This window comes from Equus quagga, chromosome 7 (genome assembly GCF_021613505.1).
Source record: "Equus quagga isolate Etosha38 chromosome 7, UCLA_HA_Equagga_1.0, whole genome shotgun sequence".
NCBI classification, from domain to species: domain Eukaryota; kingdom Metazoa; phylum Chordata; class Mammalia; order Perissodactyla; family Equidae; genus Equus; species Equus quagga.
This window is the reverse complement of record NC_060273.1, coordinates 14853521-14875771: the sequence shown is the minus strand read 5'-3', so window position 1 is coordinate 14875771 and position 22251 is coordinate 14853521. Positions and strand designations below refer to the sequence as shown.

General features: G+C 45.2%; 1 protein-coding gene across 1 annotated transcript in view; it reads right to left on the bottom strand.

Moving 5' to 3' along the window:
- The window catches only part of VPS35L (VPS35 endosomal protein sorting factor like), a 110780-nt gene that overhangs the window by 55739 nt on the left and 32790 nt on the right, over positions 1-22251 (bottom strand). Inside the window, exons 9-16 of the mRNA XM_046666205.1 lie at positions 21781-21840; positions 16197-16293; positions 15451-15498; positions 14082-14175; positions 10404-10481; positions 9789-9911; positions 936-982; positions 69-180 (exon numbers count right to left, since the gene is read on the bottom strand). Coding sequence (XP_046522161.1) covers positions 69-180; positions 936-982; positions 9789-9911; positions 10404-10481; positions 14082-14175; positions 15451-15498; positions 16197-16293; positions 21781-21840 — 659 coding nt within the window. The remainder of the gene's footprint in view (positions 1-68; positions 181-935; positions 983-9788; positions 9912-10403; positions 10482-14081; positions 14176-15450; positions 15499-16196; positions 16294-21780; positions 21841-22251) is intronic.

Genomic DNA, 22251 nt, shown 5'->3' with positions numbered 1-22251 from the left:
TCCCTTGAGGGCCAACACGTAAACGCTGCCTGTTTGTTCTCCCACTGAGCTTTTAGTCAGGAGCTTACCTTGGGGAAACCGGACTCATCACACTCTTTAATCATGCCAATGAAATCCATGGACCTTGTGGCAATGAACTCGGCCCGGAAAGCTGACATCACGGAATTCAACAGCAAGGCACTGCAAAACACACACGCCCCATGTCAGCAGAGCTTCCCCTTAATGAAAGTCGCTTTTAGGATGCATGTTGCTGGGAAGGATGACTGATGGCCCTTTAATGGTAATGTTGGGGTAAAAAGAAATGAGTGGAGTGACGAGGCAACGTCTAGAGACTAACACTGTTCTCTGCATATTTGGAACTTGATAAATGTTGAATTGAATGGGTGGACGGATGGCCGGATCAATGGACACGTAAATAAGCAAGCAATCAAAGCCATTCAAACAGAATTAAACTGAACCTTCAATAGGCTGATGCACTAATAAAACTAAACTTCAGTAACAATATTGATCCAAGCTGCAAACTCTATCCACATCTCAAAAGCAATGTTCGAGGACGTAGGGACACAGTGACTCAGGGACATCTATCACCAAAAGGAGAGCAGAGGGGAAACCTCATATGCCTGGAAGACAGGAAGATGGAGTTCATCATGACCCTACCACTTATCACGGCCCCGTGGGGAAGGGACTATTATTAAACCCATTTTACAGATGAGGAGAGTGAGGCACAGAGGGGTCAAGCAAGTGACCCAAGTTCACAAAGCTAAGACAGAGCAGAACCAGGCAAGTGAAGCCAGGCAACTGGACTCTCATTTCCTGCGTTCCACACTCTCTATGTCATCTCTCTGTCAGCCCTCTTGCCCACATAAGTGCCACGCTCAGAAAAAGCAACCCGCTACATTTTCAAACTCATGCTTTAGGAATTCTGAGGCACTTACTTGTTCCCTAGTTTCTTGCATCTCTCCATCATCTCAGTTAGCAGAGTCTAAATAAATTAAAAAAAATAATAAAAATCAGCAGGTTGGAGGATCTGAAGCAACATTTCTCACCAAGAGATTTCCAAAGTACTATTCTAAAATAAATGTAGCCACATGCCCATTTCCGTGATTTCTCAGTGCCTGGCAGAGGCGGGGAGAGGGGCAGGAACAAACCTCCCTACTGCGGCATTTAGTATAATGATCAGAGCTGGGGCCCTGGTGTCAGGCAGACTTGGACTCAAATTCAGTGTCATCAGCTTCCAACAGCGAGACCTCGGGCCGGTCACTCAACCTCAGTAAGCCTGGGTTTCCTCATCCTCAGGCAGAGGGTACAAGTGGTACCATCTCCCCTGCAGGGTCACTGTAGGATGAGGAGAGCAGTGTCTCCCGAGCTGCAGGGCAGTGACGAGCACTCCTCCCTCCCCTACGAGCCCCGCCACCTCCCATTTCACGAGGGGTCCATGGAACTCTCAGTAAAACAAACACAAACCCCGGGCCAGCGCTGGTGCCCGCCACTCCCAGTGAGAAGTACTTCGCGCTCAGGATCTCCGCTCTCACAACCACCCACGAGGCAGGCTCTCTATCCTCCCGGTGCACAGATGAGAAGCCGAGGCGTGGAACAGTGATGCCCTTGGACCAAGGTAACACAGTGACTGTGGCCCAGACAGCACCCAGGCTGCCTGGCATCAAAGGCCATGCTCTCCACCACATTTCCTCTCCACAAATTCTGAAGCACATTTTTTCCCCAAAAGGAGGTAAATGTTTTTTCACTTTTCAAGTGGAATACTGTTAATGGCCTTAGAGCTATCTTAAGACCATTATGTGTCCTTTAAAGAGCTCCTGTTTTTAAAAAAATCAATGGAAGAAGGAAGAAGTATCCTTTAGGGCAGTGGTTTGGGGAAGGTTTTGAACAGCACGGACAAGTCAACCCCAGGACTGCAGAGCTGCTAACAGTTGCCCGGACCCTGCGCCCTCCCTTGCACTAGGCGCCTGGTGAAGCACCCGACACACTTTCCCTCATTTACTCTTCCCAATGGCCTTGTGAGCCCCGTGTAAATTATCCCCACTTCACAAACGAGGAAGCCAAAGCTCACACAGCTTAAGCTGCTTCCTAGCAGTGGTGGAAATGAGATTTGTATCTAAGCCTGGCCCCGAAGTCAAATAAGAAAACGAGTCTTTAGTGCAATTCCACCCCTTCCAGCGGGGTCCCTCTGCGCCTTAGGTGTTGCCTGAATAATTAAAGCGACAGCTGACTGTGGAGATACTGTGTGTACCCCCACCTCCAGAACCGTGATTTTATTCAGATTTCTATCTCTGCCCAACAAAAATCAGGTTGGGTCCTGGTATGGCCTAAATTATGTTCTGTGCAAAATTCCCTATGTTGAAGCCATAACCCCTAAAGTCACTGCATTTGGAGATGGGGCTTTTAGAGACGTAATTAGTATTAAGTGAGGCCATAATCCAATAGGACTGGTGTCCTTATAAGTAGAGACGGAGAGACCAGGAGCACACACGCACAGAGAAAAGACCATGCACAGAGAAAGGACACAGTGAGAAGGCAGTGGTCTACAAGCCAAGGAGAGAGGCCTCATCAGAAGCCAACCCTGCTGGCACCTTGACCTTGGACTTCTAGCCTCCAGAACTAAGAGAAAATAAGTTTCTGTTGTTTAAGGCAGCCAGTCTGTCACGGCAGCCTGCTATGGTCTGAATGGCCACCCAGACCCCAAGGTGATGGTCTTTGGAGGTGGGCCTTTGGGAGGTGATTACGTCATGAGGGTGGAGCCCTCATGAATGGGATTAGGGCCCTTATAAAAGCAGCCCAAGAAAGCTCCCGTGTCCCCTCTGCTATATGAGGACACAGCATGAAGACAGCCGTCTAAGAACCAGGAAGCTGCAGTGTCCCCTCTGATATACGAGGACACACCAAGAAGAAAGCTGTCTAAGAACCAGGAAGTGGGCCCGCAATAGACACTGAATCTGCCAGCATTTTGATCTTGGACCTCCAGCCTCCAAAACAGTGAGAAATAAATTGCTGTTGTTTATAAGCCACCCAGTTCATGGTATTTTGATATAGTGGAACAAATATAGGTCCAGACTAATCACAGTGGTCTTGCTCCCCTTGTGAGTGGCGGGTTTAGACATGCGCACATGACCCATTTCTAGCTACTGAGATGGGGGCTTCGAGGAAAGATTTCCTTGTTCTTAAACAGGAACCCAAGGAACTGAAGACTTCCCCATCTTTCTGCCTCTGGATGCTGCCACATCTGGATGTGATGCCTGGAATGGCTGTAGCCACTTTGCTGCCATCTGGGGATGGCAGAGCAGAGAGACGGACAGAATCTGCCTGGCCCAGAGCCTGCACTTGTTATTCAAGAGAACACACTGAATTATTTTTGGAGGGTCAGTTAGCTGTTTGTTCCTTGCAGCCAGAAGCGTCCCACCTGATGATAAAAATGACGATGTCAGAAACGGGTTCCCTAACCCACTCATGGTGTGTTTATCTTTGAAAACTCATTCTTGAAGACCAATATCGAAGTGGTTTCTGGGAAAAGCTGGGAAAAAGATATAATTATCACACTGATACTCCCCAAATAATCACTCATTCAACACCTACCTATGGAGCAACTTTAATGTACTGGCCAGTATTCTAGGCACTGGGGCCAGGACAGCAAGGACATCAGACAGAAATCCATGCCCTCGTGGGGCTTATTCTCTCTGTCCCATGCACACGCACACACACACATGCACAAACACAAATAAAAGAGGCATCTTGGCCCACCACTCCTGAAAAGATGAACTGGGGCAAATGCCAACATATGGACAAAACATTCTGGCCATTAAGACAAGACAAATGCTTTAAGTTCTCTTTTTCACAAGAGATGAATGCATTAAAAATGCATCCAAGAATGTAACTTGGGGGAAAAAAAAAGGCTGTGCTGTCAAAGAGGAAAATAGGAACACCCGCAAGCGTTCAGGGAGCCAAATGTTATGGTTCCCGGGAAGGGCTGTTAGAGGTTATTAACTTTTTTTCTGAGAAGTGACAGAATTGATTATCTTTGGCAAAAACAAGATGAACAATAGTTCAAACCAGACTATGATCGAAATAAACCTGCTGGCTGAGATAAACCATCAAAAAACTTGCAGCTCAGCATATTAGCTTGCAGACAGACAACAGAACTTGAAGATCCAGAAGAGTCATAAGGCCCATACATTTCATTTATTTATATGTTTAGTTTTTTAAATAAAAAGTATAAAAATAAGAAATGCTTATGGCGCAGAGTTCCAACTGTATTGCTGTGCACTAGGTAAGATGTGAATGCCTTCCCTCCCAACTCCCACTTCCTGGGCATCGCCGTGTCCACATTTTGTTTGTCTTTCCAGGCCTTTGTCTATGCCCTGTGAAGACACAGCTTTTGCTATAAAAGCTTGGTTTTTTTGCTTTTTGGGTTTTGTTTTGTTTTTTCTACAAAAATGGATACTTTTATACATTTTGGGTTGCAACTTGCCTTTTTAAGTTGAGAATCTATCATGGGTCTCCCGCCGCCTCCCACATCAGGAGGGAAAAGTACACCTCATTCTTTTTAATGGCTGAAGAATCCATAGCATGGCTATAACATCACTGTTCAAACTGCCTCTAAGTGATGGAAGTTTTAAAATGTTTTATTGTGAACCAATTATAGACTTATAAGAAACTGAAAAGATAGTAGAGAAGCCCTGGATGCCCATCACTGAGCTTCGCCCACTGGTGAACATCTTACATGACAACAGTGCATTGTCAAAGCCAGGAAACTGACACTGACATGATACAATGAACTAGACTATTTCCCCAGGTTTTATAGGCACCCTTTATTGTGGGGGGAAAGGCTATGTCTTCGTGACATTTCATTAACATAAGTGGATTTGTATAACCACCATCATATTTAACTATGATTTTTAAGGTTATCTCCAGAATAAGTATAGGAAAGAAAAAAGAAGTTGGGCCAACATCCTATTTCTGTTTCCTAAACCGAGATTACCTCACATGCAGCCCAGAGTGCTTACAGATTTTCACTTCTGCTTTTACTGAGTAACCTTCCAATCAGTGTTTACAAATACTGCTTCATAAAAAAGGAAATCAAATGCCATGCATGTCATATTCTCCTAGATGAAGCAGAAATGTAAAGGGTGGACAAAATCACAAACTAATCTTAAATGGTGACACCCTCTTCCCCCATACAGAGTTAATATGTTCACATCTTCAAGAAATAAAATACTTCAATGTGAATAGAAAGAAATTCTATACTATAGGTATTAAAAGAATTTTTAATTTTCCACATTATTTCTCTTTCACTAGGGGTTTCTTGCCTAATTCAAAAGAGTGAAAATAACACACCTGCATGCGAGAGAGGGATTTATCAATGGCCAAGGCTGGTCTTAGACTGGCATTATTAGCCTACCCATGTTTTAGAGTGTTTACAGTGCAGTTTATAGTATGACCATTGGAGGAAGAGTCCCAAGAGTCGGTCTGTCAGGGCCTCTAAGTCCCACCCTGAGTGCAGCAGTTAACAGGAGTTTCCTAGAAAGAAAAAGTTTAGGAGTTGAGGGAACAAATCTGCTGGTTTCAGAGTTACCGCCAAAATGGCTACTCGGCTTTGACTCTTTCTAGTTGTGTGACTGAGCAAGTGTGTAAGCCACAGGGGCCAGAAGTCTAAGTCTGTAAGATGAGGATGATGACAATACCTCGCCTCGGGAAGCTGTGAGAGTGAATTAAGATGGCCCAGGAACTGACACAGAGCTGGGAACACCGTGAGCAGCACAAAGAGGTAACTGTGTTTAAGGCTCAGCAGCTTAGCCACATCTTCGACTCATTCCCCTCCTCCAACATTGTCCACATGCAACAGACTCACTCTGCCTTCTAAACACCTCCTGAAATGACTGAGGGCCACAGAATTTTCTTTTTTTTTGGTGAGGAAGATTCGCCCCGAGCTAACATCCATTGTCAATCCTCCTCTTTTTTTGCTTGAGGAAGATTCACCCTGAACTAACATCTGTGCCAAGTTTCCTCTGCTTTGTATGTGGGATGCCTCCACAGCAAGGCTGATAAGTGGAGTAGGTCCACACCCAGGATCCGAACCCACAAACCCCGGGCCACCAAAGCAGAGTGCGCGGAACTTGAACCACTCGGCCACAGGGCCAGCCCCCACAGAACCTTACTAACAATAGGTATTTTTAATGTTAAGTGAGGGGAAAGCACCATAAAATTATACAGGAAAAAAATTCTCATCCACAAAACAAAATTAGAGAGAGACAGAGAGAAAGGAGAGAGAAGTATTAAAAAGGAAATGTACCAAAATGTTAAATATTGCCCAGTTATGGATGGCAGGATTTGAGGTGGCTAATTTTCTCCTTTTTATCTTTTCCAAATTCTTTCCAATGAAGATGTATTTTTATTAATAAATGTTTTCTGATTATGAAATTCTCTCCTATCCATTCTGTCTCTTCCTTTTCCCACAACTACCAACCAGTCCTCCTCTCTCTAACCAGTTCATCTGGGACGCCTCTACCAGTTTGATCTTCTCCAAGAGCCACTTTTTTCAAATCATTGCCCTGATCAGAAATCTTCCAGAGCTGCCTGGTCTCCATGATGTGAGGTTCCACAGACTCTGCAGCCTGGCCCAGCGCGACCCAGTCTGCTCCCCGTCAGTCTAATTTCTAACTCTCCTCCAGAAGGCTGGTCCCCTTACTATGCCTCTTAGCTGCCTCTGTTTGTACAGGTCCCTTCCCTCAGCTCTTCTTTTAGTGCTGCTGGAGGGGCCCCGGTTTATCTCCTGGCCTTAAGTCAGCTTAGGACCCCATCCACTCAGTGAGTCCTGTTAAGACCAAACACGACGACGGCAGCCACCCCCACTGCCTGGTGCCTACCATGCACCAGCCCCTGGCCATGCACAGACATGGGTTACCACAGCCACCTCATAACAGCCCTTCAAGGAAGCTTCTATTATTGGCCCCATTTTGTAGCTGATAAAACTGAGGCACAAAGAAGTCAAGCAGCCCAAGGCAACACAGCCCAGGTCCGAACCTAGCTCTGCCCCAGCCTCCAGCACTTTCCTCTTCCCTCCTTCGACCTTCACAACCTGCATGGCCCAGCTTAGCGAGGGATCCCATGGGATTCCCTATCTGACAGGACCTGCCACGGACATCAGGGGTCAGGCCTTCCACTCTGTGCCTCCCACACCACCCCCAGCAAACAAAAACCTGCTGGAAACGATGAGAAGCTTACCAAGGGGTTCGTTTTCACTGCCCAAAAGCAGGTTTTGTGAAACGGTTGCTTTTTTCTGTGTAGAATGTCCCTGAAATGGGGGGCATAAATCTATTTTCTACTTAGGATAATTTTATTTTAAATTGTATAAGAGGGGAAAAAAATCCTGTCTTCAAACAACAACAAAAAAGCCTTTTTGAATAATCACTCCCTGATTTGGGGGGAGTAGGGGGGGAATTCTGGATTTCAATTTCTACCAGAAATTTCTATCAAAAATGTGTACATCACACATCTGTAGCTGAAGGCCTCTCTCCCTCCTCTCATGGAGACAGTTCTCCTTTCTGCTCTCTCGGGTACCTGCCCTATATATTACCAACCGCTGCAGCCAAACTCAACAGCCCCAGTTTGGGAGGTGTGGGCTTTTAAAGACACAAACAGCTCTAACTCCCCAGGTGACATATCCCAGCCACTGTCAAGAGCTTCTGGGCACCTATTGTCACCACATTTTCCACACCACCCTCCACACTGACATCAATTCCTCCTCATTCTGAAAATGATTTTTGCTTTTTTACAAGACACAGCAAGTCCCTCATTTAAGTGCCCCAAGAATCAGGGTTTATTATTATTCAGGTGACCTAATTTTTTTAATCACTTCTTCTAGCGCAATAATGATTTCCTAGAGTTTTACTCCCCAGGAAAGCTCTATTCCCAGCTTCTGCCATCCTCTGAGATTACTGGTGCTTAAAATAAAAGGAAGAACGCCTTATGACACATCCCTTTTGTTTTTAATCTGACTTTGCCTTTCATTAAAATAAGGAGAAAAAAAATAAGTGTTCTCATTTTCAATCACGTCTGTCCTGCTCATCCATCTCAACTACTCAGTCACACGGGTAGCGCAGCTCCCTCTGCACAGGCACATTCGTGGTACCTCGTCCCAGGAGCCTGGGCCAGCGTGTGGCTACTGAGCCTCTGCTGAAGATCACAGAGAACGGTCGGCAAATTTTCAAACAATCTTCCATTTATGCTGACTTGATATAAAATCAATTTACTTAATGGTAAAAAAAAAAATCACCTGAAATACAAGGTGTCCCTATTTTTCCCCTCATACTTTAGGATTCGGAAAAACAAAAATATAAGCCATGCATCATACTGGCTGAAAAGTTAGAAAATATAAGAAAAACAAATTAAGCCAAAATCTCACCCTCCAGCGATATTTCGTCACACCTCCTTCCCAATTCTCCCATGCAGATATAAACATCACATTTGCAATCCTGACGACTCAACAAACATTCAAGCACTAGGTGTGGGAAAATCCACTAAGTCCTGGAAAGGGACTGTCCTGTTTGATCTATGCCACAGACTAGAAAATAGGAATTATCATTGCTCCCATTTTACAGATGAAGAAAAAAGGCTCAGAGTGGTTAGGGACAAGTGACCTGACCCCTGCTTTATCCCCACACCTGTGAGCAGCAGAGCTGAGACAGACCCAGGCCCTGTGGCTCCAGAACCCAAACCTGAACACCAGGCCACACTACCACCACCACTGAGGACACACAGCAACATACGCAAGCTCCTTTTTCACTCAGCAGCATCTTGTGAACACCCTGATGTCAGTACATCCAGATCTTCACCCTGGGTCCCCATCATTTCAAATGACCCCATAACATTTCTCTCAATACCTAGACCATGACTTATCCCCTTCTGGTGGTTGTCTCCCATGTTGCACTAGCATGACCAAACCTATGTGTTTATGCACGCGTCCAATTATTTCCATTGGATATTCTGAAAAGTGGGATTGCTTAGTCAAAGTCATATCCTTTTTTCTCTTTCTTTAGGGCTGTCAATCTGTCTTTGCAGCTTCTGGGAAAAGAAGTTTGCTTTGCTCCATATATCCTTTTGTAGCAAGGCCCCGCTTCTCTTCCATAGAATAAACGCTCAACAACCAGAAGACACGGGAAGCTTCATCTATCACAGTTACTGTGACAACGTGGACTGGTGTTCTACTGAAACTGCTTCTCAGTCTTGGGGAAGAAAAAAAAGAGTAGGTCTGCTATGACTCAGACTTCACTTCAATGCCTGACAATGCTCCAAATAGACAAAAAGAAAAAAAAGGAATCTTAGAAAAGCAATTATATATCTGAGTTTCACTTCCTTCTACAAAATGGGGAAAATATTACCTGCTCTACCAACTTGATTAGATCATTATAAACAAAAAAGGAATGCATGAATGTCAGTGAAGAGGCAATGAAGCCTGTTGGCCCTGGAGTCAGACTCCGTGGGTTTGTGTCCAGTCACCACCACTTTCTAGCTGTGTGACCTTACATAGGTATCTGGCCTCTCTAGGCCTCCACATCCCCCTCCCAGAGGTGTTAAACAAGCCAATCTAGCAAAAGTGCTGAGCAGAGAACCAGCCACAATGGTGAGCCCTCTAAAGGCTGTCCAGGATTGCTGTTGCTATAGCTGTTATGAATGAGCCCTGTTTAGTGAAGAGGTCATCATGACACTATACAGAGGAGAGAGGAGCCCCAGCATTTCCCCTCGGGGTGAACTTCGCTCTGAAGCCACCTGGCAGTTACCTCGGGGGCGTGGTAGGAAATGCACTGAAAGATCCAGTCCATGGCAGGCGAGTACAAGGGGAGGTAGGATGGAAGCTCCACTCCCTGGACCACCAGCTGGTTCTGGACCGTATCCCCATGAATCTACAGGAGACCAAATAAACACTTAGGAAAAGAAGGAGAGAGAAGTCACAGAATAAACGGAGCGTGCGTGCCTCACAGACTGTGCACACTTGTAAGCATTTGGATGGCCCTGAGAGAAATAGCCTGGGTTCTCAGGGTTTTTTTTTTAACTAGAAAAAAAACACACAGTTTCCCATGTCATCAAACTGAGCTGTTTTGGGAATGTGCACTGTGTAAAGAAGTAACTTGATAAAAATGGAGCCAGCAGATGCTAAGAAGAAAGACTTATCAGCTGGAGACGCTTCCTGTTAACACATGCACATTAATTCTCTCTGCTCGTTCAGTACAATCAACACATTTTAATTGTCTGTAACAGACGCTGGTGGAGTTTTCCAGGGTTTACACATTTAAAGAGCTTTAAGGCAATCTCAACTTGGAAAACCAACAGGGTTTTGTAAATTCACGATCATGTGACTGTTAGATCAATTAGCTGTTCTGATACTGTTCTCTTACCTGTTTGAAAGTGAGGAGGAAGTCAAAAAAGTTCTTATTTAGACTTTCTTTGAGATGTGGAGCCACTTCCATTCCCACCTGCAGCCAAACAAAAGAAACGACCTCAATTATGGAAAAACAGGTTGCAAATAATATATACAGTATGACGTCATCTTTGTAAATTAAAAATATACACATAGACAGATATAGGCATGGAGAAGTCCAGAAAGTTACTTTTTATTCTTTTAGCTTCTCTGTTTTCTTATTCAATAAACATGGATTGCTTTTATAAGAAAAACCAGAGGAGCTATTTTTAATGAAAAAAGGGCAACATTTGCAGTTAATTGTCTTCGCAATTTCCCAAAGGTAACAAATGCCTTTCTGAACAGATGACCGAGGGAACAAATCAATATAGCACTAACGGAGGCATGGACTCCCAAGCTTGTGTACACGATCTTCTCTTCCTCTCAAAAAAATGATAAACACACATGTGGCTGTACTTAGTAAATGAAGCAAAAAGATTTTGGTATGTAAGAGGGTCAGCTGGGACTTCACTGCGGCGTTGTTAAAATAGATGGATTCATTCTTCGCTGGGCAGTCAGGGAAGCAGACTAATTTTAATATATTTTAAGCAATTTTATATAAAACAAGCATGAAGCGTAACAATGCTCTCGTCCATTGGCTCCTGCGTTCATTGGTTAAAAAACAGATTATAACATTTCCAGCTGAGAAAATTTGCTAATCATAGAAAAGGCGGCCAGAGCCCTGGGCTGGGATAGTAAAGTGAAGGTATGAGCTGCGGACAGGAGGCATGCGTTTAAAACAAAACGAAGCATTATAAGGTTCCTTAAACCGAGCTCCTTGCGTACACCTCAATTCCAAATTGCTGCCTTTATCACAAAAACAGCTTTGAAGGGAAGTTGCTTTTCTGAGACCTGGTTTTTTCCACTGGGGACAGATTTCAGCCATTCCCCGCTCCCTCCCCAGAGATCATGAAGATTAACGATCGTGATATTTTTCAGATGGCTGGGAAGAATGCTTCTGAGAAAAATTATGCGAGAACCATTGGGGCGTTAAACTCCGAAGGCGGCTCTAAAGCTGTAGGGGATGTTTCCAAGGGCAAGGCCGTAGATTAAAAAAATACTAACAACAAATGTCAGACCCAGTTCTACTGTGTTCTGATTATATTGTCTTTCCTTCCACTTAATCATATCGTAGAAAAGGCAGTAATTATCTGTTAGGTGACAGCAAAGAAAGGCCCAGTGGACAGGCCGTGGAGATGAGCTGAAGGGGCCCTGCCTTAGAAGAGGAGTTAATCACACTTTGCTTTAATACACAGCTTGGAGCTCCCCCTACGCCCTGCCCACTCACTCGCTTTTGCGTTTTGTTTCTCTCTTCCCATCAAGCCAAATGAGCAGCTTGCGAATCTGCTTGGGTTGAAAAGATTTCTACACAGAGCATCGTGAGTAGTGGCTCATGATTTCCATCTGCTGTTTCTGCCTGCCTGGCACTCATTCCCTGTTCCTGTTATCAGCAAACCGGATTTGTCTTTCGGGAATCAAACTCTCCTCTCGGACCATGAGATTTGTGGCAGAGCTGGACCCAGCCCACCCTGAGTTCCAGCCATGGGCACATGATCCAGGCTCAGTCAATAGGCCTAGCTCATCCCATGGCCACAGTGATTGGTCTATCGACAGACAAGCGACCCAAGAGAGTCCACTGAGAATCGGCCCTGAGACTCTGACTGAAACGACTGGGGAGAAGGCACTCCCCTTCCACTGGAGTCCCTAAGTTGGGAGAATGGAAGCCTGGAGCTGCTGTGGGCCACCATATCGCAAGAGCGAGCCAGAGAATGAAGTCAACCAGAGGAGAGCAGAGCTGAGCCATGAGGAAGGAACAATTATTGACAATGCTCTAAGACCCTGGATCCAGCCATGCCTGCACTACCCCTAGACTCTTCAGAGCCAATAAATCCCTCTTAAAGTAGTATGAGTGGCCTTTTGCTACTTGCAAACTGGAAGAATCCTTACTCTTATTCTTTTTATGTAAAAAAATTTTTAGAAACTAAAATTTTTATAGGTCTGCTCCATGATAGACACTGCCTGGACTGACAGAAATCATTTCAGCACATTTCCCCACCAGTCTTCCTGGGACGGGTCTGCCATCTCTCCTCACTGTCACCAAGTTTTAAAGTTGCATCTGCCATTCAAAGGCACTTTACAGGCAACAAACATTATCTCCTCCCTAACTTGTATATCTGACATCAAACTTTAAAACCGAACATGATTGTGAGCAATGGGCATTTCCTCCCTCTTTCTGATTTCTCTAATAACCAGAATCATCTTCATAAGACACATGGTAACTCTAAATCTTTATTACTCCATTATTCAACTGATGTCTAGGCGAGTCCAAAGAATTTGCTCTGTTCTAGAAGAGGAAAGGCAGTAGTGTGCGAATGTGCAAACGAGGATACACAGGACCCAGCAGTGCTCTGCGCACAGTAGGCCCTCAGCCAACACTGACTCGGAACGAGTATTCAGGCTGCGATAGATTCCAGAGCTGAAGCTCCAGGAAACATACCTGATATTCCCGCATGAAAAGACACTCCAAGTTAGAAGCAGACGGCAGCGCCCACACACCTTGGCCTCGGTCACAGAGTAGGTCACCCTTAAATGTCAGACTCTTTCTTTCATTCTCATCTATCATGGAAAAGATCTTTAAAAAGTGCCCTTCGTGAGGATGTCTGCTGTTCACTGAGGGCGATGACTGATTTCTTTGTGACACAGACCACGGGGCTTCTGTCGTTTGCTAGATGTCACGTAAAAGAAGCCAATGAAAGGATACTGGTTCTTGCCTTCTGATTTAATGATGCGAGTAATCCCTAGTGGGGAGCAGGGAGTCTAACCGCACGTGGCTTTGTCCTCAAGGAAGTCTGGGTTCTTCAGGACCCTTTGGAAGAAGGGCAATGAGCCCCCTGTAAAGGGGAAAGAAGCTGACGGGCCTAGCAAGGAGGCTCCATTGAAAGCTGATGGAGGCAAAGCCCCCACACAAGTTCAAGAAAAACCACCGATAACTCCATGGGTTGCATTCTTCACAAATGAAAAACTAACAGCTCTTCACGGTGCTTTAAAGGAGAGAAAGGTCGAGTGACTTACAACCAGGACTGCCTTACACAAGAGAGCAGCCGTGAAGACAGGCCTGCGCCCTCCGAGGCAGGCTACACAGACCCTGACGCCTGTCACCGCAAGGAGCACCGCTCCAGCCAGACAGCCCGCACCGACTGCTCTCTGAGCGACCCTTTAATATGAGGACGGAGAAACTAACCAAGCGACCACATTCAAGGCAAAGGGAAAGCATGTTTCAAGTCAATGAAAAGCAAACCATTAGCTGAAAGGCCTTGGGAGTCTCCTTCCCAGCAAGAACGGAGGAACAATTAATTCTGAAAACCAGTTCATTTGTAAGACAACGACCTTACAGGCCTCCAATTAGACTTACGGTAAGTGGGTCTACTTTAAAATTAATTTTTAAAAGAAATCCTACAGCTCTGCTTTCTGTGGAAGAGCCGTGTTCTAAAATTAGAAGCTAATAAAGTCCTTCTTCCAGTGACTTGTGAGGTGGTGGTGAAGGAGAAGCCTCGGGAACATTTAAGGAAACAGGGAACTGCCACGTCTGGGAGCACAGCAACGCGACACGGCCTACCCGGCAGAGGTAGGCCCGGGCATACACCGACACCAGCGGGTCCCCGATCCCTCGAATCATGCATGTCAATCGGGGCAGACATTCCGAAATCCCCCTGTTAGAAACAAAAAGACAGCAGCATTACACCCCTGTGACAGCTCCCTGTTCTTTTTAAAATAAACATAAAGCTAAACTTCCTAAATTTAGGGGGAAAAAAATCAAGTTTCAGGAATAACCAAGGTCAAAGTTTCCGAGTTTTCTAAGGCTACGTAACAAGAGTCTTTCTCTCTAGACACGATTCATTCACGGAATGGTTTCTTCCACCTTTACTATCTGCTCAGAGCTGGAGTCTAACCTTTACTTTTTTCCTGCTGGAGGTCACATTTATTCTATTAACTTAGCAGTTTTTGTTTTCCAGGGATTGTCCATGGGCTGCATATTCTCACCGATCCGTGTTCCTGTGACACTGATCTGCTGTCCTGTGCCCCGCCCCTTCCTAGCACCGGACACCTAGCCCCTGAGCCGGCATCAGGAATCTGTCAACGTGAACTCTGATTTATTCCTCCCGAGACACAGGACCTTCCTCTGCCTCAGGCATTATCCTGCCCCAACCGGGAGGGGGAAATAACTGTTCCTGCAGCACGAGTGTTATCCCTCCAAATGACCCCAGCCAGCCCCAGATCCCAGTCACACACTAAGTCCTACCAAAGGACTCGTGAGTCAGCCCAGGCCTTCGGGGAGTTCGCCATCTAGCTGCCACCCGACACGACTCGGCGTTTCACTGGTTCTGCAGAAAGGAGATCTGGTTTCCCTAGGCTCTGTGAACGCCTCTCAAAACAATGTCAGAGGTGACCCACGGTAGAACGGGGACCAGGGGCAAAGACTTGTGCTCTGACATCATCGTCATCGTCATCATCGTGGACGCAGCAGCAAACACTGAGCATGGGCGCACTGCATGGCAGGTGCTGCTCTCAGTGCAGTGCATGTGGCTACCGGACTCTCCCAGACCTCTTCTTAGGGCCTTGTTCTCAGAGGAGGAGACCGAGGGTCAGAGATGCTAAATGACTTGCTCAAGACCACACAGCTAGTAATGGCAGAGCCAGGACTCAAATCCAGCCAAGCTGCTGTCTCATGAGCAACTCAACCAACCTCTCCTAGCTTGAGTTGTCTTCTCTAGAAAACAGGGATTAAAATGTTCTCTCTACTTCATTAAGTTTTCATTTGAATTAAATGAGAAAATGCATGGAAGGTGCTTGGCACCAGATCTGTTACACGCTAAGTACCCAAAGAATGATGGCCACTATTATATTGACATTAGTGTGTGCTGCGTGTGTGTGTGTGTGAGACACTTTTTGGAAATATTACAGTTCTAGACATTTCAGAGGCTTACGTTTTGGAGAGGAACTTGTTACACTTCAGAATGGATGCTTCCACATAACTACAAAAACATTCAGGTAAGGAAGATATTTTCCAGACAGGCTGTTCCCTACGGGAAAAGACTAAACTGTTCATGAACAGAACTAGGCGTGTCTTCAGGAGAGGGGGCCACGATGGCTCTCAACAACCCAGAGAACTGAGTTAGCTAGTGGCTTGTGGTTTCTATATTTGGGTCTCAAGGTTTCATACACACTTAAAATAAAATTTGGAAAATGTTACATGCTGATTCATGGTTGCACGCTGAAATTTAAGCTGGGTTTTGAGCATTTCCAACCAAGGCTTTATGAGGAAAGAACACACTTCAGGTAACTACGATTTGCTGTGTGCATGAGTCGCCTTCTCTGTCCTTCAGTACCGGCATTTGTGCACAGAAGCCTGACCTTGTTCCTTTCAAGTTGTCAGAAACAGACAACACAAAGATGAAGCACTTCAACTGAGAGGATTAATGTGAGAATGTTCCTCAAGGGAACAAAAGCCTCGTACATGGCATCATATTCAAAATAAAAAAAGCAGAGAACCCTTTGGAGAGAACAAGAGTGTACAGGCTCCCACAGTGCGGCCGGCCGGGTATTTTCAGGCTAGCAACCGTGACGGCACCGAATTTTCAACAGGAATTTCAGGGTGCCCATCACATGGCTTCTGTTAACAGCACAACCCTTTCAAGCCTATCTTTAAAGGCATCAGACAAAAAAAGGATACAATCTCGGAATGAGTTCCCTGATGGAAGCGATCTTGAAAAACCAATTTAAGCACGTTTCTTTGGCCGTGTCATTTACATTCTCTGGAGAGAAGTGATCTGTAATACAAAAATAGTATCCGTCAGCCCTCCCAATTCTCGGGATCTGTTTCAGCTGCCATGAGTCCTGGGATAGGAAAAGGTTACAATGGAGCAGAAGAAGGAGTGGGGTACCCAGAACTTCCATCTCTTTCCTTCCAAATATCATTATTATTATTAGGAAACAATTGGTGACAATGAGAGCTTACACACAGAGGCCTTCGAAGTGCCAGGCGCTGTTCAGAGTGCTTTACAGACGTCAGCTCACCTCCTTCCCCACCACAGCCCTCCGAAGTATCTACTTTTATTACCCTCTTTTATGGACACAGAGACCAAGCCCCAGAGAAGTTTAGTAACTTGCCCTGGGCACACAGCAAACAAATATAAGAGCTAGAATTCAACTCAGGCAGTCTGACTTCAGAGCCTACATTCTTAGCCACTGCCTCTAATATAATCCAGAGGTCTTGGTGTACCCACCAGTAACTATAGTGATATAATTAAGAATCCCAGATGCTTTAGGAACCTGCAACTCTAACATAAAATGTGAAGGAAGCTTGTGCTCCAAATATCACATGGGCCAGAGGTGAAGGTAAACCAAGGCCCCGAGGCCAGAAACTAGCCAGAGTTAGGGTGTCAGCTCAATACTGGCTCTAAGACTTGAGTAGCGCCAAAAATGCCAGTTTCAACCATTATCTGTTCTCTTCCTCTTTAATCAGAGAATTCTCACTTTTTTGCTGGGCATATGGCCATCCTTGCAGCTAGGTGTGGCCAAGCGGCCAAGCTCTGGTCCCAGGATATAAACAGAAGTACAACTTCTAAGAAATAGCTTTAAGGAACGGGGCTTGACCTCTTTCACTCCTTCTTGCTGCCTGGAATGCAGATACGATGGCTGGAACCTCCACAATCATCTTGAATCATGAGAGCAAGAGAGAAGTTAGGATCCTGGGCACCACGGGCTGGCTGCCCCACCAGCCCTGACCTTCTTTGTTGTCATTTGGAGCTTCCTAACACTGGCAACCAAGCTTAATCTTTATGTACATCTTAATAAGGAATGGAAGAGAGTACAGAAAAATGAAAAAACAAACAAAAACTCTCATCAACACCAAGAAGGCCACTGTGGCACCCTCGCACGGAAATGATTTTTTTTCTACGTGATTTCCATACAGACTGGAGCCCGATCCCAGCACGGGACGTGCCTCACACATTTAGGATTTGATCAAAAAGGGAGAAGTTCATTACTTTAAAAGACCCAAGTGAATGTCAGCCCGGTGGCTCTCATGTTGTGCAGGGGGTCATTTTTCGTTCCTGATTCTGCTTTCTGCTACTTGGTGGCACAAAATAAAGGTCATCAAAATTCCTAGGGAATCAGCAAAAAGATAAACCCCTAGGTACCTCACCAGCAGAGAAAAGGCACTAATCACAACTGCAGATATTTTGGAATTGCAATCTCAAGTATTTATCTATTTTTGGATGTTTTAGCCTGCTTCATTCATTCCAGAATTATTCACTTGCCATTTTCAAAGGGAAGGGAAATTACCATTTTCCCTTTCCTGGCCTAAACCCGGGCACTTAAAGTAAGTTTTTTCAAGTTCCAAGAGACCCAGACAGGAAAAGATAAGGGTTATTCTTAAATTCACTTGTCAATCTTGCCTTGTGGAACAGGGAGGGGCGGGGTTAACTTCCCTTCGTATGACTGAATCGTGAGACTTGAAACCCAAAACAAAAACAAGTCTCTGAGGTCATCTAATAAAATCCCTCACTTTCCAGCTGAGGGAAGAGAGGTTCAGCAAAGGGTGGGACCGTCGGGATTCAGGTTGCTGAAGAGAGCTGGGAATCACAGGAAAGGCAAGCCACCACACGTATGCATATGGACTGCAAGCCACACAGTAATCTGCATGCACCAACACACAGGCTGCTGGCTTTCCTTCCAGCTCAAGAGACGATGTAGGAAAAGGACTACGTTATGCAGGTAAAGTCTTTCAGCAAACTAAATATTCTATTCCTTTACTTCACTTGCTCAATGCAAATGTTTTAAGAACCAACTAAAGGTACTATTCCAGGCCCTGAAGAGGTAACAGTACATCAGACAGACCCTGTCCTCGTGAAGTTTACACGGGGGGAAAAAACGTAATCAACAGGGAAAAGAATAAGCAAGGAAACAAACAAGACAATATCCAATAACAGTCAACACCATGAAAGATACAAAAGTAGGTATTAGAATAGAGGGTGACTTGAGTTGCGGGGGTTCATTAGATAGGGTGGTCAGAGAAGGCTCCTGCAGAGGTGACATTTGAGCTGATCCCCCAATTACAAAAAGGAGCCAGCCGTGCATAGATGTGGAGGAAACGTATTTCCAGAAAGAGGAAACAGCAAGTGCAAAGGCCCTGCAGTAAGTATGACCTCTGCTATGGTCAAAGAGCAGGAACGTGGTGAGCAGGAAGGGGAGAAGCAGGTATCACAAACCAGGTTACACAGGGCTGCCACCTTGGTGAGAGTTCTTCTAAGTGTACGGGAACTCCACGAGTTTCTGAACAGAGGGATGGCATGACGTGACACAACATGATTCATACTCTAGCCCTTGGGCTGCTACATGGAAAATGAACTCAGAATTTGGAAATTAACTCTGAAGAGATTTCAGTGTGACAAAGAGCAGAGATTTTTCCTTCTAGTTCTCACTTATTTTTCTTGTACGGTGCTTCTTTTCCAACCCTGAACTTCTGTGGATATGTTAGGAGGAGAGAAGGGACCACTTGCCAAGTCTCTGCCCCAGCGGTGAGAGGTCTCTTCACATAACAGTGAATATAGGGCTGTCACGTCATCTTAGCACGTGCCTGAAAGGCCAGGTCAGTCAAGGACGCTGCTCCCCCACATGCAGCCTCCGTCAGCCGTGGGACAAAGCTGAAGAAGGGAATGCCCACAGCTGACGATGAGAACGACGACTCAATAACCCACATCGCTTCTCCCAAGATAGAAATGAAGTTACTTATCACTTGGAGTGGGTGGTCTCTGTACACATACGCTGGACTAAGAAACGTGGGCAAATTCCCACATCTCGCAGTGCGTACTTTCCGTGAACCCACAGGACACGTATCTTTCTAAACTCCTAAGAACTCCACCTGAGTTGAGGCTCCTGAAGGTAAAAGGCTCAAAGACGAAATTCACCAGTCAGAACCTGATTCAAGTGGACAGAATGAGTGCACAAGCCAACAGATTTCTCTCTAAACCTAATTTCTTTAGGCGGAATTCCGCACGGATTTCAAAAGCTCTCCTCATAATTATTAAGAATCATCCCCAAGACAGCTGACATTTCTGAGAAGAGTCTGCCCCTTTCTCTTTCAGGTTCTTGGAACCAGACGTAACACGTAGTAGATGAAGATTTTAACTGAAAGGGGAAAAAGAATGAAGAAGTTATTTTCAAGAAAACAAAAGCCAGATTTGCATCGCTCAGGGTGAAAAACAGAAGCGGGAGAGTGAAGAACTTTCGTGATGGAAGTGCTATTAGTATACTTCGACAAGAACTGGAAGGGAATATGAAAATAGCCTTTTCTAGTTTAGGCAGGGAGCAAGTTATTAGTCATTTTTCCTTCATTGGTCCTAAAATGTTGTTTGTAACTAAACTAGTGAAAATTAGGAAGAAGGAAAATGATTGCACTGGATGCAAACTCAAATGCCCCTGGGGGCCAGGCAAGTAACAGAAAGATTTTTAAGCAGGTAGACATACAACAGTAGGGAGAAGCAGCACCTGTACCAAAAGGCCAAATACCACTGCAGCCAAAGAAAACACCGATTTGAAACGGGTTAATTCCACCTACAGGCTGAGAGTTCACTGCTGCTGACAGAGCACATGGAATACCAGCTGGCAAGTGTACAATAAACACACCCGGACTTCCCAAAGCCTTAAGCCGACACAGAGGGCCCCTGCTCTCTGCTGGCCCCTGCCTACCTTTCCAGGCTCACGGGTTCCCAGTCTCGAGAAGCCTAGAACATGGGAGGAGCTGCTAAAAACCTCACAGGTGTGATGTGGTGGGGGGGCGATTTAGAGCAACACCGTTCAATAGAAATAGCATGTGAGCCCCGTTCAAAAAGGGAAAACAAAACAGGTGAAATTTTAATAATATACTTCATTTAACCCAATTTATCCAAAATATCATTTCAACATGTAGTCAATATAAAAAAAATTACTAGTGAGATACTTTATGGTCTTTTATTTGTGTTAAGTCTCTGAAATCCAGTGTATTTTTTAATACTCATAGCACATCTCAGTTTGGACTGGAAGCTCTCAAGCGTTCAAGAGCCCCACGTGACCGGACCGCCATATTGGACAGCGCAGGTCCAGCGCTAAGAGCAAAGGCTCTCCACAGCTGGCAGCAGGACCATAGGCAAGCCCCTGACTCCCCCACAGGGGGTGGGCCCATCTATAATGAGACAAGATGATTCCTAAGAGCTGTGCTGGCCCTAAAGGTCTGTAGAGTTCTCTCTCTTTCTTTCTGAGAAACAGGAGTATTAAATAGTTTTCAAAACACAGACACATACACACATACATACGCATACGTAGATGGGCAAAAGAAAGAATGAATGAATGAACAGGGGTCAAATTATGGGTCACTATTGCTGATGCCATCAGCTGAGTAGGAGCAGGAGGCTGCAGGATAACGTTTCCTACAGCAGCGCTGGGAACTTGAAGGGAGGGCTAAAAGGAAAAGGAAGCTGCTGCCGAGAGTTCCATGTGGCCAGACACATCATCGTCATTTATATGACAAATGAAATTCATAATCTGGTTGTCCCATTATAAGCGCCTGAGAACTTGAAATTGATTGGCAATAAATTTCATGCAAACATCACTTGGGCAAAGACTGCAGATTCAAAGCATCTGTTGTTATTGATTTATTTGACATTGTTCTTTAATATATACAAAGTTGGTTTTTTAAAGCATTTTCTTCTTAGGAAAGCTATGCAGGGACAATATTAAAATGTCAAGCAGCAGGGGCTGGCCCCGTGGCCGAGTGGTTGAGTTCGCGCGCTCCGCTGCAGGCGGCCCAGTGTTTCGTCGGTTCGAATCCTGGGCGCGGACATGGCACTGCTCATCAGACCACGCTGAGGCAGTGTCCCACATGCCACAACTAGAAGGACCCACAACTAAGAATATGCAACTATGTACCTGGGGGCTTTGGGGAGAAAAAGGAAAAAAATAAAATCTTTAAAAAAAAAAAAAATGTCAAGCAGCAGAGGACATCAAGTTGGTGTGAAAGTTCAGCTGAATCTAATGATAATATATTTTCATTCTTGTGGATTCAAATGACTTGCCCAAATTCCTAGCCGGGGTGTTTGAAAACCTTCTAATGCTTTTAGAAGACTGAGACGATCAGAAATCTGGCAAGGTGTTTCTTTTACTTTTAATACCAAAAATAAACAACTTTATATTGGGTCTCAATAAATCCTGACTTGATATAAACCTTCCAATCCTGACGCCAGGGCAGAACGAAACCCAGGCAACAGCTATGACATTACCTGGTAAGACGCTGCGGTTATCCACACACATGGAGAAGATGCGCTCGTACACCAGCTTTCCTGGGGAGAAAAGGACAGATGGTCATGCTCTTCAGGAGCAAACAGTAAATAAACGTTTGTTAATTAGGGACAGAGATGGCGAGCGCGCATACAAGCTTTAACTTGCGATAGTATGCCGCCACCTAGTGGGACACATTTTAAGCCACGTTTCTTTTGCTTTCGTTTTTAATAGAAGAAGGGACTTTTACTCTCTGTGAGAGGCAGGAAAGTGATTCTTCTCCCGTTAGAGTCTTAACTGAAACCTGGGGCTAAAGGAGCCTCAGGCAGCTCCATCCACGCCATGGAGAACGGTCCAGCTCATACTCTAGCCAGAGGCTGCGAACGGGCAGCCTGAGGGCTGAATCCAGCCAGTGATCCGTTTTCTTTGGTCCACAACACAGCGGCCAACAAAGTGTTTTAACATTTTTTTGA